The 18,277-nt window shown below is 50.1% G+C and overlaps 1 protein-coding gene across 1 annotated transcript; it reads right to left on the bottom strand.

The window, feature by feature from the left end:
- Positions 1 to 1,041: 1,041 nt before the first annotated feature.
- On the bottom strand, positions 1,042 to 2,870 carry LOC109784430 (SNF1-related protein kinase regulatory subunit gamma-like PV42a). The gene is made up of 3 exons (XM_020343026.3): positions 2,265 to 2,870; positions 1,817 to 2,156; positions 1,042 to 1,724 (listed from the first exon to the last, which is right to left on the bottom strand). Exons 1-3 carry the CDS (start codon positions 2,792 to 2,794, stop codon positions 1,272 to 1,274), a joined length of 1,323 nt encoding a protein of 440 aa, XP_020198615.1. The 5' UTR covers positions 2,795 to 2,870; the 3' UTR covers positions 1,042 to 1,271.
- Positions 2,871 to 18,277: the final 15,407 nt, after the last annotated feature.

Here is an 18,277-nt window from a genome sequence, read left to right as displayed (position 1 = left end):
CGCATTGGCAGCGATGGCATGGAGGCCCTGGTGGATGGATCAGCTATACGCGTGGTCTGGCCTCCCGTCAGATCTGGCATGCAGCATGCACGGCAGCCGTGATTGATGGCGGTCTATGCACGCGAGGCTGTATGGAGGTTCCCGAGCAGATCCGGATGAAAACCCTACTCTTGGCTCGTTGCCAAGGCCGGCGATGGCGGCGTTTTCTGCGTCGTCTTCTTTTTGAAGGCATCGTCATGGAGAAGCTCTAGACCCTATCCGCCACCTCCAAAACCATATGTCAGTCAATCGGATGACGCCGGCTCCGAAACCATATGTCAGTCAATCGGATGACGCCGGTGCTCTTTTGCTGTATCCTTCTTGGGGGCGTCATTCTTATAGGTATGCATAGGCTCGAGGGACCGATGGACGGCATCTACGGTGGAGCGGCGTTCCATATGACGCATCCACGATGTGGAGTCTCGGCGGTGTGGTGCTACAGGGCCTCGTCGACGGATGTTTGATGATGGTCGCGCGTAGGCAGGAGGCGTGCGCTGTGGTGGCGTCGACAACAGACATGGGAAGGTCGTTACGTGAGTATCTGCTCTGAGGATGGACCGATGAAAGACGGCGGAGACGACTTACGAGAGTGCATCAGACTAGTTTGTGTATCAGACCTGGTATGTGGCTTGGTTAGGTTCTCCGGCTTTAGATGTTAGGTTTATGTGAGAGGTCTGGGTATTTGGTTCAGACCTTCTGCACCCCTTCATCGATGGATAGAAGTAGCGACAGATGTTTCCTAGATGACGGCTTCAGACATATTAATGTATTACTTTGTAAGGCATTTCTGTATAATTAATAAAATGGCTGCATGCTTCTCCCAGATATAGATGTCGGGGATCATCCTTCTTTTCAAAGAAAAAAGAAAATGTTCTACCTTTTTCTTTCAAAAGAATTGTAGTTGTTCACTGTTGTGTCTTGCCGCGTTGCCGCGTTGCTTTTTTCATTTATTTAATCGCTTGAATCTGTGCGTTGCTTATTGCTTTAGGTATTTCTCAACTGTTTCGTGATAATTATTTTCGCAATGCTTATCTAAATTGACGCCGGCATGGAAGAGGAGGAGCGCCGTGGCCAAGACGGCGACACGGAGGAGGACCGTGCCATGGCGCCTCCTTCCCGTGCTGGAGCGAGGAGACGAGCGAGCGAGCTCGTCGATCTCGACTGAAACAACAGAAGACACGTTACACTACATGACACGCGGCACCCACCGACGCAAACGCACCGCTGCTACCCTAGGATGACACGATGTCGTGGAGCTCCCGGTCCTCGCCGAGGGCGGCCTCCCTGACCACCCGGAGCACGTCGGTCAGCGACACCACCCCGCGCAGCAACCCCTCTTCCTCCCCCTCGCCGTCGACCACCCACAGCCGGTGCACGTGGCTCGCCGCCGCTTTCTCGATCACCTCCCCGAGCGTGCTCTGGAAGGAGCATGTCACCATCTCCCGCGGCCGCGGCGGCTCCTCTTCGTTGCCGGTGCCGGCCTCCACGGCGGTGTTGGTGTCGCCTTCGTCCGGGGATTGGACGCCGGCCGCCGCGTCGAGGGGCCTGCTGCCGTCGCGCCGGTACTCGGCCACCTTGTCCTTGAACTCCGCCACGCTGGCCCCCAGCCACGACCGCAGCTGCGCCACCGGGCAGTCGCGCAGGTCCGTCGCCGAGAACGTCTCCACCACCTTCTTCCCTCTCCCCTGCCGGACAAACAGAGCAGCCGTACCAGGCTGATGAACACGAACAGAACGAACAGAGCAACGTGAAGGAGGAAGCGGCGGCGGCGTCTTACGTCCTGCAGGATGTAGGCGTCCATGGGGGCGTCGACGACGGGCACGGCCGTGAGCGACGCCGCCCGCATCGTCCTGATGGCCTCGATGACCTTGGTGCGGCTCGCCACCGCGAGCACGGCCTCGCTCGCCGCGCCGAGCTCACGGACGGTGCGCGACAGGACGCCGCCGAGCTCCGCGCCGTGCGCGCGCAGGAACCTCACCACGTCCATCTGGGTGAGCATCCTGTACACCGGCGCCGACTCCACCAGCTCCACCGCCACCACGTTGTCCGCCGAGCTCTCCAACGGCACCAGCGCGCGGTGCACGCCCTTGCTGAACGTCTCCATGCAATCCAGCAAGCTTGAATCGCAGTAAATCACAACAAGTCAAAAATGTGTGCCGGTCGTATCGTATCGTCTGAATTTCGCGAGGTACACAAATGGCAGGCTGCGGATGCTCGGGAAGTACCTCGTGTTTGGGTGGAGCGTCCACAGGGTGAGGCCCTCCAAGGAGTGGCCGATGACGGAGGACACCGGCACGGACATGCGGCGGTCGAGGTCGACCGGCGGCGAGCCACCGCCGTCCTTGACGGCGCTGGCGTCGTCGTCGTCGTCGTGGCCGGTCTCGGCGATGTGGGTGAGGATGTCGAGCATGTTGACCATGCCGATGTAGTGCTTGCGGGCGGCGCCGGTGGCGGGGTCGGACTCGACGATCAAGGAGCCGCCGGCCCCGATCCAGTGGCCCGGAGGCGCGGCCACGGTGACGGCGGAGACGCGGCCGGCGAGGAGCGCATTGGCCGCGTTGGCCAGCGTCGCCGTGTAGGGGACCTCCACCAGCCGGCGCTTGGCGCGCGCCAGCTCCACCACCTTGCGCTCCCGGAGCACGCCGCACAGGCCCGCGCGCGCCTTCTTGTTGCTGTCGCTGTCGCCGCCGTGGCCGTGGCCGTGCAGCGCTTCTTGCTGGTGCTGCTCGTTGGCGAACGCTCTCAGCTGCGCCATTTGCCAATTCTGAAAGTATTTTTTGGTGGTAGTAGTTCACTGCACCAGTACTGGAGTGAGGAAGTGTGGAGATCAGCGTCTGTCCGACATGAGTTTTTAATGCCCCCGGATCGGGTGTTTCGAGTGAGGGTGTACGTGGCGAGCAGCGAGGCTGCATCGCCTGCCTAGCTGCCGTGTGGAAAGCAACGTGGTGTAGCGAGCCACCGACCACCACGTCTAAAGTTTCGCTGTAGAAAGAAGTAGGCCAGCGTCTACGGCCGGACTTGGCAATCCGGCACGTCCGCCCGCACTGATCGGGTATTCCCTGTATTCGCGATTTCACATCCGCGTATTTCATATTTAGCCCCTTATATTTATATTAAATCATGCAATGTCAATAAAAACTACATAAATCATGAACGAACATATAAATACACAATCGATTTATTAAAAGATCACAGCCGGATCATCAAAAGATAGCCAAAGTTCACATAATACACATAATACGACGGACAGGTTCAAACTACATCTAAAAATTTGAAATTAAGACGGATCTTCACCACTTCCTCGCCGGCCCTTGGCCCTTCCGGTCACCGGCGCAGCTCTAGGACTCCGCGGCAGGAGGTTGGTCCACGTTGGAGCCGTCGGACCCGTCGCAGGAGGAGGAATCGGAGATGACGATGTAGCCTTACAAGCGCCGGACAACGCGGTCTTGCTTGCGCTTGAGCTTGGCCACCCTTGCATCCGCGGCGTCGGCTGAGCGGGCACTAGAACCCAGCGCCGCCCGCGCGGAGCAGCGGCCGGAGATGGAGGAGGCCGTCGGGCGGGAGGAGCAGATCGGGCTGGCCTCGCAGATCCGCATGCGGGGCGGGAAGGGTCGGCGCCGGCATCGGCGCTGCCGCGACGGGCGACAGGCGACGTCTCACCGGAGATGAAGATGCCGCTCGTATCAACCCGCGAGCGCTCGAGTGTGATATGGAGCGCCAGGTCCTCCTTGTCTCCGGAGCTGCCGTCGGAGTGGCTGTCGGTGGTGGACATGCTCACAGGTGATAGGGATTTAGCGGATTGGGGAAAGGGGAGCGCCGGGGAGGGGAGCGGAGTGGAGCGGAGTGAGTTAGGGTTTGTGCCGGACGGGGGTTTTTGTGGGGTCGGGTGGGCCAGCAGTGGGCCGGGCTGACGTGGCGGACGCGCCCGAGCGTGCTCGGGCCGCCTCATCCTCCCTACATTTAGGACGGATATGAGGGGTGCCGGTCAGCCCGGGCGTTTGAGGTCCGTTTAAGAGGTCCGGTTGGATTGGTTTTTGTGACTGATCAGTGATTGGACGGTCTGTCCGGACGTTTGAGACGGATAAATGGCGCACGACTGTAGATGCTTTTAGTGAAATAAAAAAGACCATTATCACCATTTAACATAAGCAAGTGGTTTTTTCTGTGCCTATGTTTGGCTGCAAGTAAGCATTATTCTTATCTTGGTCTCTATTTTTACGATCTCTAGATCTTCAAGGCATGGTCAATGCATAGCTTCATGGTGATGTCTCATGTGCCATGTAAGATCGAATGTGAGGGAAAGTAAGTTTGGATAGAGAGGCGGGATCCTTTGCAAGAGGTGGGTGTTTGGGAAGAAAAAGTGTGATCCGATAGCTGAAAAAGTTGAAATGAAGAGTAGAGATGCATATGTATTAAAGTTTCTATTTTCTATTTCTTGATGAGGCCCACTAGTAAAAGATTATGTTAGGGAGAAAAAATCAATGTAGTTGCCTCAAGCTATTTTTTTCTCATCTTTATGCCAGATCTTATCCAATTTACTTTTGATACTACTAGACAATTTCCCGCGCATTGCTGCGGGAATTGATGGCAATATATTTGGATGAGACTTGGTTTTAAATGTGAATATTCAGATTAAGGATAACCGAAAATAAAAAACTATATGATCTATTGTAATTGATTAGTTTATTTTTGTAAAAAACATTGGGGTGAAGGGCACGAAGTATGTGTTCTCGTGCCATATCCTGAAACGTATGTAAGACGTGGTGGTTGAAATGCAGGCCGTATGTGTTGACTTCTCGTACCATATAAAGAAATTTTTTGCGAGGGGTAGCATATAAAGAATTAAAATTTAGGGGAAAATAAAATGCAAGGCTATGTACTCAATCAAGCAAAATTAAATTGAAATATTAATGAAGCATGCAAAGATTCAAAATTTGCAATGGATGGAAGCAATATGTACCTATAGGAGTCGTAAATCTATAGCGCCCGAGTATGCATCATGGGTAGAACAGCCAAGATGACTGCCACGGTGTCCAAGTCACCGAGCACCTAAGGAAGTCCAAACTTCTAATTCAACCACCAATATGTCATGCAAGTCTATGTATTCAATCCACGAAAATTAAATTTAGAGATTAATCAAGTATACAAAAGTTCAGAATTAGCTATTAATCAAGCACATGAAAATTCAGAATTTACAATAGATGGCAACAGTATGTACCTATAGAAGCGGTAAGTCTGAGGTGTTTGTATATGCCGGGCGTCCAATTCGTCCAGCGCCTGAGGAAGTCCAAATTTATGATTCAACTGGCAATATGTCATTGGAATGTAGTGGTATGGTCAACACCCACCACGGAGATGGGAACAAATGGGTTGAGGTGGAATACGGACTTTTAAACTGGAATCCATGAGGCGATGTGAACAAATGATTTGAGGCGGAGACCCGACTTTAAACAGGATTTCATCAATTTATTGTGGAAATCGTGGGGAGAGGAAGTGAAGCATCAATCATCAATTACCTGCAACAGGAGTGAAATTTTGTTGTTAGGAGAAGCGGGTTGTTTTGTGGTCTTATATGAAAATGAAGAAGATAAACACGGTGGGCCATTCGGAGCATTGGGCTGCGTATGCATGGGAGCAGAGGGATGTGTACTATTGGTGTTAGCAAACGAAAAAATAGTGAAGAAAACAGGAGTGCATGAACATGACCTCTAATTCCAGAAGCGTGGTCGGCTTGGGATGTGTACTGTTGGTGTTAGCAAACGAAAAAATTAGTGCAGAAAACAGGAGTACATGACCTCCAATTCCAGAAGCATGGTCGGCTTAGTCCGTAGGTCACCAACCTTACCCAGTAGAAGCTTTCCGTTGAGGCGAGCAAATTTTTCATCCTGCAGTCCTTATAAAAGAGGGAGGGTGTCTCAGACACAATGGATTCATCACGTCACACGCTGAAACTATAGGCCGTGATGCTAAGCTATGTGCCAAACCTCAAGGTGGAGTCCTGGGGGTCGTTGCAGATCAAGCCGGACTCCTCGCCGCCGGCAACGGTCGCGCAGCAGAGCAATATCGGGCAAAGGCTCTCCGTCGATAGTTCCCTGCTCGATGATCTATGGTTCTGGGTTGCCGGCCACTAAACAACGAACAGCCCACGTCCCAACATGCAGATGGATGCCTGTCGAGAGCTTGTCCAAACTCCAAAGGACATGCCTAAGTAGGTCTGAGCATAGGAACAACATACGCATGGATTGAATCAACTTGCTCCTCGACGACCGGAGTGCGTGGCAATCGAACCACGCCTGGGCGGCGCCCAAGGAGGTGTTAAAGGCGATGAAAACCGGTGACCATGCGGGAGGAGCAGGATTCAAGCCGAGATTGGATGGGGATCGCTGGCTACCAACCGTGCGTGAGGAGCGACCTTCACATGAAGATTGGCTGGGGATGACAATGAGGCAGGGGGAATTGATAATTTTCTCGAGGGGAGAGGAGTGGATCCGTCGCTGTGTTGTAGGCAGGCTCGCAGGGAATTTTTCTTCTTCCCGATGAAGGGAAGCCCGAGAGGCCGAGACAGGGCTGTTGAGAGAGAGATAGCTGCTGATCGATTGATAGGGGTGTTTGCAACTGATATGACATGGCATCTTGATGACGTGGACAGTGTGCATGATGAAAGAATAGAAAGAAATGAGGAGCAACTTCTTAAGAATGGTAGATTCATCCTAAGGTTCTTCTAACTTATTCTCCCGAGAAAAGAAAACTCCAAGGATATCATATTCAGTAGTTAAATCTCGTTTTCTTCTTCTTCAAGGCAGCCTCAGGATTGATACTGCAGTCTTTGGTTTTCTTCCTAAGAAGTCTAGTTTTATTCTGCTAGATCTCAATGGTTGAAGTACCAAATGTGTGGGCATTCCAAACATTATGAACCGCATTATAAAATTAGGATGATTAAGCCACCATTTCTCAAACATTCTCTCGGAGGTAACCCTCTTAGCAGGATCCGGCTTGCCTGCTCCTTCCCCATGCTCCCATTGGTGCTCCCACTTCATCCTACGGCTGACTTTTTTCCTTTTTCCTTTCTAATCTAATCATCTCCTCCTGATTTTAAAAGGGTGGGGCCGGGCCTTATTTTGTCCCAATCAAATCAAGCCACGTACGTGGGAGCATGGATGGGCGCACGCACGGGGAGCAGGCAAGTCTCGTCCCTCTTAGCACCAGTATATCCAACAAAAGGGGGTGTGATCACTTTCCATATTCTAGGTAAACCAGTTAAACTTGAAAGTGAAAAACAAGCACCCCAATCAGTAGAAAAAATATCTATGGCGGAAAAATAGTGTCCATTTGATTGTGTACAACCAAAAGGACAAGTAAAAGTATCCTCAGGAAACACATGTATTTTAACCAGAATAACCATCGGGACAACAAAAGTGACTATTTTGAGGCGTTATTTTGATAATATATCTAGTATTTGATCAATAAAAGTCAAAGAATAATGATGTGGCATCCCTGCCCCCCCCCCCCCCCCCCCACAGCCTCCTTGTCGTCCTCATGTATTAACGACAGTAGATGATACTACTACCATACAAAGGGGAGCCCACGGACACGGTCCCCACACTTGAACGTTTGTTCTTACGCGGGGCTGATTAAGGATGGTATTTATTTTGAAAAGAGGGATACCCCTTGGCCTCTGAACGAACAATGGCTTTAAAACGAACAAGGCATATCTCCTCCATGATATGCATGTTTTGAGGGATTTGTGTCCAAGTTGATTCATTATCCTCGTTGTTTCATGAAAAATAATGTAGGTTTAAACAGTAAAACACCATTCTTCCCTAGATGGTGAAGTTGTTGGTATTACGGTGGTTAGTATTTTTATGATAGAAATACTTTTCTAAAACAATGTGCATTCTAGCAAGCATAACAGAAAGAAATAACCCCACAACAACAGATAAAACAGGTAGGGCAAGGCACCCCTTGACTTCTAGTAGGTACCATGTCAAACATAGCCATGCATCCCTTCAGAAGCTCGCGGTGCATCTATCCCCAATTGCCACCGTACCGGCCGATGCCCGTGGACACACCCGCCAGTGGTCGTTACTCCTGGCGGGATCTAGACTGGCCTCACAGATAAATACTAGTCTTTTCTGCGCACTTTGTCCTCACTCGTGCGCACCCGGGAGCAACTTCCCGGTCGGTCACCCATCCTGAAATTACTCCAAGCTGAGCACGCTTAACTTTGAAGTTCTTTCCGAATGGGCTCCCGGAAAAGAAGGAATTTCTTATTGATATGAGTAGTCTATCATCCCTAATAAGCCAGGCTATCACATACACCCCCACTCAGAGAAACCGACGTCCTCATCGGGCCAAAGGAACGTTCCCTCTTGGCACATACGTCTGTGCATCCAGTCCGGTACATGTGCCATGCTGTGTGCCAAGACGGGTCACAAACGTCATGAACAACATGACCGCAAACATTCGTGTAACTGCGAGGGTCGGCTCTGATACCAACTTGTAACGCCCCGGACACACCCGCCGGTGGTCGTTACTCCTGGCGGGATCTAGACTGGCTCCACAGATCAATACTAGTCTTTTCTGCGCACTTTGTCCTCACTTGTGCGCACCTGGGAGCAACTTCTCGGTCGGTCACCCATCCTGAAATTACTCCAAGCTGAGCACGCTTAACTTTGGAGTTTTTTCCGAATGGGCTCCCGAAAAAGAAGGAATTCCTCATTGATATGAGTAGTCTATCATCCCTAATAAGCCAGGCTATCACAACATCCATAGCCACGTAAGCCTGAGTGTATGGCCAAATTTCTCCTTAAGAGGTTGACAAACCTTTGATCATCCAACAAGAATCCTCACCTCGCCAAAGCCGGGCCTGGATCCTGCTATTGATCCACTTGGGGCGTGATTGATAGATTGCATCGATCTTGGGCCTCCCGCATCTATGGGCCGCTTGAGCCTGCATGAGTTGAAACACAGCTAGGGCCATGTTCTACTACGTTCGGTAGCATGTACCGAATAACTGGTCATATTTCCGCACGGTGTTTGGTCACCTGCATATGTGGTTTCTGGATGAGCAGATGCAAAGCTCAAATGTTTAATTGTGTGCAATGGGGTGGTCTGCTCGCCACTTTCAAACATGATGACCTTTCCACCCATATGTAGCACACTAACAAGCACTTCACAAGCACATAGCAACATTAGCATATAACAGCATAAGCACATAACATCAATACTAATTAGGGGTATTTGTGTTAGGCATCTCATGCCACTGCACACTTATTAACATCAGGGGTTGAAACACCTGATCAAAACAATAAGTTTTGGGTATCCCATGCCTCTAACTGATAACCCACAAGTGTAGGGGATAATTGTAGCCTCTTTTGATAAGTAAGAGTGTCGAACCCAACGAGGAGCTAAAGGTAGAACAAATATTCTCTCAAGTCCTATCTGCCACTGATACGACTCTACGCACGCTTAGTGTTTGCTTTACCTAGAACAAGTATGAAACTAGAAGTACTTTGTATATGTTGTTGGATAGGTTTGCAAGATAATAAAGAGCACGTAAATAAAAAGTATGGGGCTGTTTAGATAAAAAATGCAATAAAGTAAATATAGCGAGTGTAGAAAAGTGATGGTAGGAGTTGTGGAATTGTCCCTAAGCATTTGACTACTTTACTAGACCGATAGCAAGTTTTATGTGGGAGAGGCATAAGCTAACATACTTTCTCTTCTTGGATCATATGCACTTATGATTGGAACTCTAGCAAGCATCCGCAACTACTAAATATCATTAAGGTAAAACCCAACCATAGCATTAAAGCATGAAGTCTCCTTTATCCCATACGCCACAACCCCCTTACTCGGGTTTATACTTCTGTCACTCAAGCAACCCACTATAAGCGAATCATGAACATATTGCAACACCCTACAGCGGGAATCCCTCACGCTTGCGCGACACGGAGGGCACAATAGGACAGCAACATAACCACAAGAAAATTAAACCAATCATAGCAATTCATCAATCACCGATAGGACAACGAAAATCTACTCAGACATCATAGGATGGCAACACATCATTGGATAATAATATGAAGCATAAAGCACCATGTTCAAGTAGAGGGTACAACAGGTTGCGGGAGAGTGGACCGCTGAATATAGATGGGGGAAGGTGATGGAGACATTGGTGAAGATGATGGAGGTGTTGGTGTAGATCGCGGTGATGATGATGGCCCCCGGCGGCGTTCCGGCGCCACCGGAAGCAAGGGGAGAGAGCCCCCTTCTTCTTCTTCTTCTTCCTTGACCTTCTCCCTAGATGGGAGAAGGGTTTCCCCTCTGGTCCTTGGCTCCCATGGCATGGGAGGGGCGAGAGCCCCTCCGAGATTGGATCTGTCTCTCTGTCTCTCTCTGTTTCTGCGTTCTTTCTGCCTTCTGTTTCACTGTTTCTTTTATATCCGGAGATCCGTAACTCCGATTGGGTTGAAACCTTCGCCCAGATTTTTCTCCGAAAATTAGCTTTCTTGCGGCAAAAGAAGAGCGTCAACCGCCTTACGGGGTGCCCACGAGGGTCAGGGGCGCGCCTGCCCCCTAGGGCGCACCCCCTGCCTCGTGGCCCCCTCGGGCACCGTCTCGTGTTGATTCTTCTTCCCAGATGTTACAAATATTCCAAAAATATTCTCCGTCCGTTTTTATCCCGTTTGGACTCTGTTTGATATGGGGTTTCTGCGAAACATAAAACATGCAACAAACAGGAACTGGCACTGGGCAGTGGATCAATATGTTAATCCAAAAAATAATATAAAAAGTTGCCAAAAGTATATGAAAGTTGTAGAATATTGGCATGGAACAATAAAAAATTATAGATACGACGGAGACATACCAGCATCCCCAAGCTTAATTCCTGCTCGTCCTCGAGTAAGTAAATGATAAAAAAAAAATTTTTGATGTGGAATGCTACCTAGCATAATCTTGATCATGTAATCTAATCATGGCATGAATATTAAGACACGAGTGATTCAAGGCAATAGTCTATCATTTGACATAAAAACAATAATACTTCAAGCTTTTCAAAATAACACGGCCAAAGAAAGTTATCCTTACAAATCATATAGTCTGGCTATGCTCCATCTTCACCACACAAAATATTCACATCATGCACAACCCCGATAACAAGTCAAGCAATTGGTTCATACTTTTTAACGCGCTTCAGCTTTTTCAACCCTCACGCAATACATGAGCACAAGCCATGGACATAGCACAATAGGTGGAATAGAATATGATGATGGGGGTTATGTGGAGAAGACAAAAAAGGAGAAAGTCTCACATCGACGCGGCTAATCAATGGGCTATGGAGATGCCCATCAATTGATGTCAATGCGAGGAGTAGGGATTGCCATGCAACGGATGCACTAGAGCTATAAGTGTGTGAAAGCTCAACAAAAGAAACTAAGTGGGTGTGCATCCAACTTGCTTGCTCACGAAGACCTAGGGCATTTTGAGGAAGCCCATCGTTGGAATATACAAGCCAAGTTCTATAATGAAAAATTCCGACTAGTATATGAAAGTGACAACATAATAGACTCTCTATACGAAGAACATGGTGCTACTTTGAAGCACAAGTGTGGAAAAAGAGGATAGTAGCATTGTCCCTTTTTATATATTTTTTATTTTTATTTTTTTTGCGGGCTTGTTTGACCCCCTTCTTTATTTAGGCTTCTTTGGCCTCTCTTTTTTTGGGGGACAATGCTCTATTAATGATGATCATCACACTTCTATTTACTTACAACTCAATATTACAACTCGATACTAGAACAAAGATATGACTCTATATGAATGCCTCCGGCGGTGTACCGGGATGTGCAATGATCTAGCGTAGCAATGACATCAAAAAATGGACAAGCCATGAAAACATCATGCTAGCTATCTTACGATCATGCAAAGCAATATGCCAATAAATGCTCAAGTCATGTATATGATGATGATGAAAGTTGCATGGCAATATATCTCGGAATGGCTATGGAAATGCCATGATAGGTAGGTATGGTGGCTGTTTTGAGGAAGATATAAGGAGGCTTATGTGTGATAGAGCATATCGTATCACGGGGTTTGGATGCACCGGCGAAGTTTGTACCAACTCTCAAGGTGAGAAAGGGCAATGCACGGTACCGAAGAGGCTAGCAATGATGGAAGGGTGAGAGTGCGTATAATCCATGGACTCACATTAGTCATAAAGAACTCATATACTTATTGCAAAAGTTTATTAGCCCTCGAAGCAAGGTACTACTACGCATGCTCCTAGGGGGATAGATTGGTAGGAAAAGACTATCGCTCGTCCCCGACCACCACTCATAAGGAAGACAATCAATAAATACGTCATGCTCTGACTTCGTTACATAACGGTTCACCATACGTGCATGCTACAAGGGCTGCCAAAGATTATAAGCTACAGGCTAGCCAACACAACATTTTTCATCAGCTTGAAGAGGCAGATGTCCCCCTCCCGCAGGTTGTTGTCGCTGGCAAAAGAAGTCCAGCCTCCACTTATCCTCAGGGAACGATTGTTGTCGTGCAACTCACCATGCCGGAAACTCGATCCTTGTCGGGTGGCTGCGTAGGGGGGTCACCGCAGATCCAGCCGCGCTCTCCCAGTGTCCTCGCGGCGGCGCCGCCGGGAGGAAAGGAGGGACCGATGGGATCGGGCGGGGATCGTGGCGCCTCGACGCAGAAGAAGATCGGACGGGAGGAGAGAAGATGGACTCAATGGCGGGCTATGTTTTCTGTCGGGACAGATCCGGGCATCTGGACCGAAGGACGTCTTCGATTCACTCCGCACTCAAACTGGATGGCACTTCTCGATTTGGAGAACGACGTCCTCGCCGGCGAATATTTGCCGAACAGCGACATAATTGAGGTAGGATTTCAATTCAAATTTGATGCGTATGAAGTGGTTGTTGGCGAATGCGTGCAGATCGATTTGTATCCTAAGGCGCCGGAGGTGGTCGATCTGACGGCACCGACGGCCCCTGCACGACCGGGCGGACGATTTTGGGTACTTTTGGAGAGCGAGGACGAAGAACAGGTGGAGGTTCATGTTCCCACAGGAACGCCCTTGACCTCGCAGGTTGCGAGTCCGTTGCCGGAGCCCAACGTCACAACCGCTCGACGTCGATCAAAAATTCAAATCTCCAAACCGTCCATGAAACCATGGATCGGATCGATCCCTAAGGTAATCCGTGAACCTGTAACTTTGTCAGAATTTTTGCCGGAAAATTGGACTATGGTCACGCAGAAGAAGAAGAAAGGAAAGATTGGCCAGCCGTCGCCGCCGCCAAGATTGCCGGTGGCGAGATCGGCGAGCGATATTCGAGCGGCCAGACGGGCTCGTTTGAATATGTTATTGGGCCTTGGGCTTGGGGTGGATGCAGCGAGGGATGCAGCGACGGTCGTGGGTTCTCTAGGCTTGGGCGAGGCCCAGCCAGAGGCCCAAGCCTCCTTGCATCCAAATCATGCGGACGTGCATGTATCGCCGCTGCCAGAGAAACCATCGATCGCGTCTAGGGTTATGGTTTCGGGGTTTCCATCGCTGGGCTCGGGACGGGCGAGGAAAGTTTCCTGCGCATGCGACATGACAGGACGAGGGCCATCGTCCGCTGTTGGCGCCTCTCCTATGGTGGTCCTGGTCGTGGTGCTCCGCCGGCCCTTGGTGCTGCCGCTGCGGGCGGCGTCGGTCGTGGCGCTCCGCTGATCGCTGGCGCTGGTGGTGCCGGCCGCGGTGCCCCGCTTGCAGGTGCGAAAGGCAGTGTCGGACGCGGCGGCCTGCCTCCTCAGAGGCCGTTGGCTGCGGGGACGCAGCCCAGAGCCGGGGCCGGCCGGGGTGCTCAGACTGCCCCGCGGCAGGTTTCGGTGGTCGATTCTGCCAGTTCTCAGACATTGACACATGCTGCTCAGACTAACATGCGCCAGCCGGAGGAACCACCTCAGCCACCGGCAGCCAAGGCACTGGCCCTAGGAAGGGGTCGCGGTGCGCAAGGGCGTGGTGGATATAGTGGTTACAGTAGAGATGGACAGAATTTCAACTCGCTACGGGCAGTGGGGAGATGATGGATATGATGCATATGGTGAGGGACTGCACCGTGGATCTTCGTCCGGTGGCGGCCGGGGATATAACCGATATTCTGATGAGGACGCAGGACATTTTCATGGTCCGCCCGGTAATTTTGTTGAAGGTGTTGCCGGACCCAGGGATCGTTTCCGAGGTGGATATCGTCGCGGTGGGAGAGGGAAACGGCCACCACCGCCACGGCATTACCCACCGCCACCACTGCCAGCTATAGATATGGCTGCGGGCGAGGAGCTCGAGCACGGAGCAGCTAAGGTGGGAAACCCATCCACGCTACCCGCAGCGGCAGTTGACGCGGTTAGGGCTTTGGCAGCAGTGCAGGTTCCGGTGACTTCGGGAGGGACCAAACATCGGGAGGGCACGTCTGACAAAGGGTCGGATAAAGCGGAGGGAGAAAAACTCTCTAAGTGGGCGATTAAGAAGAAGAAGTTGCCTTGCTATAGATGTGGTGAGCCGGGTCACTTTGTGGCAGAGTGTACGAATGAGCTTTGCGAGTATTGTCTCCGCTCCCAGCATGTGACCGGGGAATGCCCTCTCCTCTCCGGTCCCAAGCCTGGCATTAATATTTTTGGGGTCTGCTGTAAGGAGTTGATGTTTTTTGAGACACCGGAGGTAGATCCTCTACCACAGATGGTTGAGAGTTCTTTCCCGGTAGCTATCAGAGTTACTAATGGGCAGTTGACCGAGGCTCAGATCGTCAGACAGTTACGTGAGTTAGTGCCGGGTAATTATCAGTGGCATCTGGAGCAGTTAGATGGTCAGTCTTATAAGGTTGATTGTCCCACTAAAGAGGATCAGATGCATTTTCTTAAGTGGGGTTTATGCAGAGTTACGAGCACAAACATTGTTATCGCTTTCGACGAGTGGAAGCAGGAGGAACCTGAGGGTACACCTCTACAGAAGGTATGGGTTCATTTTTATGGGGTGCCACCTAAATATGTAAAACATTTTCTGATTGCTTGGAGTTTGGGTGGTCTGATTGGTAAGACAGAAAAGGTTCACATGCCTTTCACTCGCGCACAAAATGCTGCGAGGCTGTTGGTGAGTGTTGAGCATATACCAGATGTGGTCAGCTGGACACATGCTAGAATCACTTATGTCTTAGAGCTCGAGATCGAGGATACTGCAGTCTCCGAGGAGGGGGATGGGCCACATGACATGGATACGACTGAGGGTGGTGGCGCGCCCGGGAACCAGGAGAAGGGGGCCGATGATACACTGTTGGAGTCGGATAAGGGGCCTGCGCCAGATAAGGTAGCCAGTTCTACCAAACAGGCGCCCTCATCCACTACTCCGATGAACACGCTTCGCTTTGGTTCATTTGCACCGGGGTCGGCTCCTAGCCGGTTATGGAGCACCAGGGTTGAGGCAGACGACCCGGCAGAGCTTGAGCTGCCACCAGTGCCGACTCTAGTCGGTGATGTGACGATTGCGGAGTCTACACCCGGGGCGCGGGTCGATCCTGATAGGTTGGCCACGGGAGGGGCGCCTGGACAGGAGGTCTGTGGCGTTCTTCCTACTTCGACGTCTCCGGTCGAGTTGGGGGTGAGGTGCGGGAAGGAGTCCCATGCTATAAGCCCCCCACAGGATCTTATCTTACACAGTGGCGTGCCGGGGGTGAGATGCGGGAAGGAGTCCCGTGTCGCAACCCCTCCACTATGTTGCATCAAGCAGGGTGGTCGAGGGACGACGGTTTCCGCGGGTGACAAGGGGGACGGGATCAGTGAGCAGGCGTCTCCACGGTCCTCCTCCCCCGTGGCACTCGCGGCGGAGGTCCACTCCACCACGCCCTACCCTCCTTCACCGACGATAAGGGAGGGCGTGGGAGTCCTGACCACACCCTTTGCGGGAGGACCACGGAGGAGCTCATCGCCTTTGGCGGGATTGCGGATCCGGTGTCGGCTGGCGGGCGTGTCAGCAACCGGATCCAGGGACAGCCGGATGCGGACGACCTGCAGCTAGCGCGTGCCAAGAGGGCCGCCATGCTTCGTCATGCTGAGATCACTGCAGGTACGTCCTTTGATATAAGTTGTTCCATTTTACACTTCTCTGAGAATGAAATTGTTGATAAGGCAAACGACTTAGGCATTTCTTTGGGGTCAAATGAAACCGAGGTCGTCAAATCCGTTAACGATCTTTTAGACATGGAAGCGGAGAGGGCTTCTGAGATCATTCATAATCTTGCCTCTATCCAACCTTTGAATGAAAATGACATGAACAATTTAGGAATTAATGATCTTACAAATATTTGTAATAATCTCTTACCTAGTGTCGAGGTTGAAGATGAGGAGGATGTTGAGAACACAGATACAGTGGAGCCTCTCTTGATGGAGGAGGCAGTGTCTGTCATAGATGATTCCTTCGTACCGCAGGGTGTTGAGGAGAAGCCCAAAAGACCCTGGAAGCGGAAAATTTATCCTACTTCGGCAGTACGCAGAAGTGCTAGAGTAAAACTTAAGAAAAAATTCCATGATGACTTATGAAAGGACTCTTTTGGAATAGCAGAGGTCTAGCAGACTTGGCTAAACAAAGATTCTTAGCAGAGACAACTTTAGAGCATCACTTAGATTTCATTGCACTTTTAGAAACTGGACGAGATAATTTCACATCCCAATTCCTCCAAACCCTTTCCAGTGGTATCGACTTTGACTGGCACATTTTACCTCCTAGAGGAAGATCCGGTGGGATTTTACTAGGAGTACGGTGTGAGACGTTAGAGGTGCTTAATGTGGTGCAGGGAGATTTTTCGGTTAAATTCAGGGTGAGATCAAAATTGGATGGGTTCCGATGGTCGCTAGTTGCAGTATATGGGGCAGCGCAACCTGAATTTAAACCCGATTTTCTTGCCGATTTAGTGCGGATTTGTGGAGATCAAAATCTGCCATTACTAGTGGGGGGAGATTTTAATATCATTCGGAGAAGAGAAGAAAAGAATAATGACAATTTCGATGGATGTTGGTCTATGATGTTTAACATGATTATCGAGAGCCTCAATTTGAGAGAAATTGAGCTCACCGATAGACAGTTTACATGGGCCAACTCGCTACCTATTCCGACTTATGAGAAGTTGGATAGGGTACTTGCTAGTGTGGAGTGGGAACAAAAATATCCGATGGTGTCGGTTCATGCGATGCAAAGAGCGATCTCGGACCATACACCACTCTTTTTAGATTCGGGAGAGGCTACCCATGTTGCAAACAAAAACATCTTCTCCTTCGAGCAAAGTTGGTTTGAGCGAGAAGGATTTATGGAGATGATTGCACGCGAATGGGATAAACCAGTTACGGGTAGGACACATGTCGAGAGATGGCAGAATAAGATTAGACACCTCCGACAATTTCTGAGAGGATGGGCCAGGAATGAGAGTGGGATCTATAAGAAGAAAAAAGAAAGTCTAACTCAACTCATTGAGGCACTAGATGTAAAGGCTGAAACCACTCTTCTTTCTGTTAATGAGCATCGCACCAAGTCTGAGGCTGAGCAAGGCCTACGTGCTCTCTTGAGAGAGGAGGAACTCAAGTGGGCGTTGCGTGCGAAAACGCTTAAGGTTGTCGAAGGGGACAACAACACACAATTCTTCCATATGGTTGCAAATGGTAAACATAGGAAGAAGAAGATCATACAGCTTGAACAGGAGAAGGAACAATCGTGGGGCATGAAAATCTGAAAGCGTATATTTCCAACTATTATAAAAGCCTTTTTGGACCCCCGATTACTTCCACTGTGTCTCTTGATGAGTCGGTGATTGATGATATACCTCAATTACAGGCAGCGGAGAACGATGTTCTCTCTGCACCATTTACTGAAAAAGAAGTTCATCTGGCCATAACTCAAATGAAGCCGAATAAAGCACCGGGACCAGATGGGTTCCCAGCTGAATTCTATAAGAAATGTTGGCATATCATTAAAGATGATCTTATGCCTATGTTTCACGATTTTTTCAATGGCCATTTGGAGTTGTTTCACCTCAACTTTGGTATTATAACGTTATTACCGAAGAAGAATGAGGCGGTCCGAATAGAACAATTCCGACCCATTTGCCTGCTGAATGTGAGTTTTAAAATTTTCACAAAGGTAGGAACCAATAGATTGACACAAATTGCTCACTCGGTGGTTCAACCTAGTCAG

The sequence above is a fragment of the Aegilops tauschii genome, chromosome 6, assembly GCF_002575655.3.
Source record: "Aegilops tauschii subsp. strangulata cultivar AL8/78 chromosome 6, Aet v6.0, whole genome shotgun sequence".
In the NCBI taxonomy this organism is placed as follows: Eukaryota; Viridiplantae; Streptophyta; class Magnoliopsida; order Poales; family Poaceae; genus Aegilops; species Aegilops tauschii.
The sequence above is the reverse complement of the archived record's forward strand: the minus strand, read 5'-3'. Positions and strand labels throughout refer to the sequence as shown.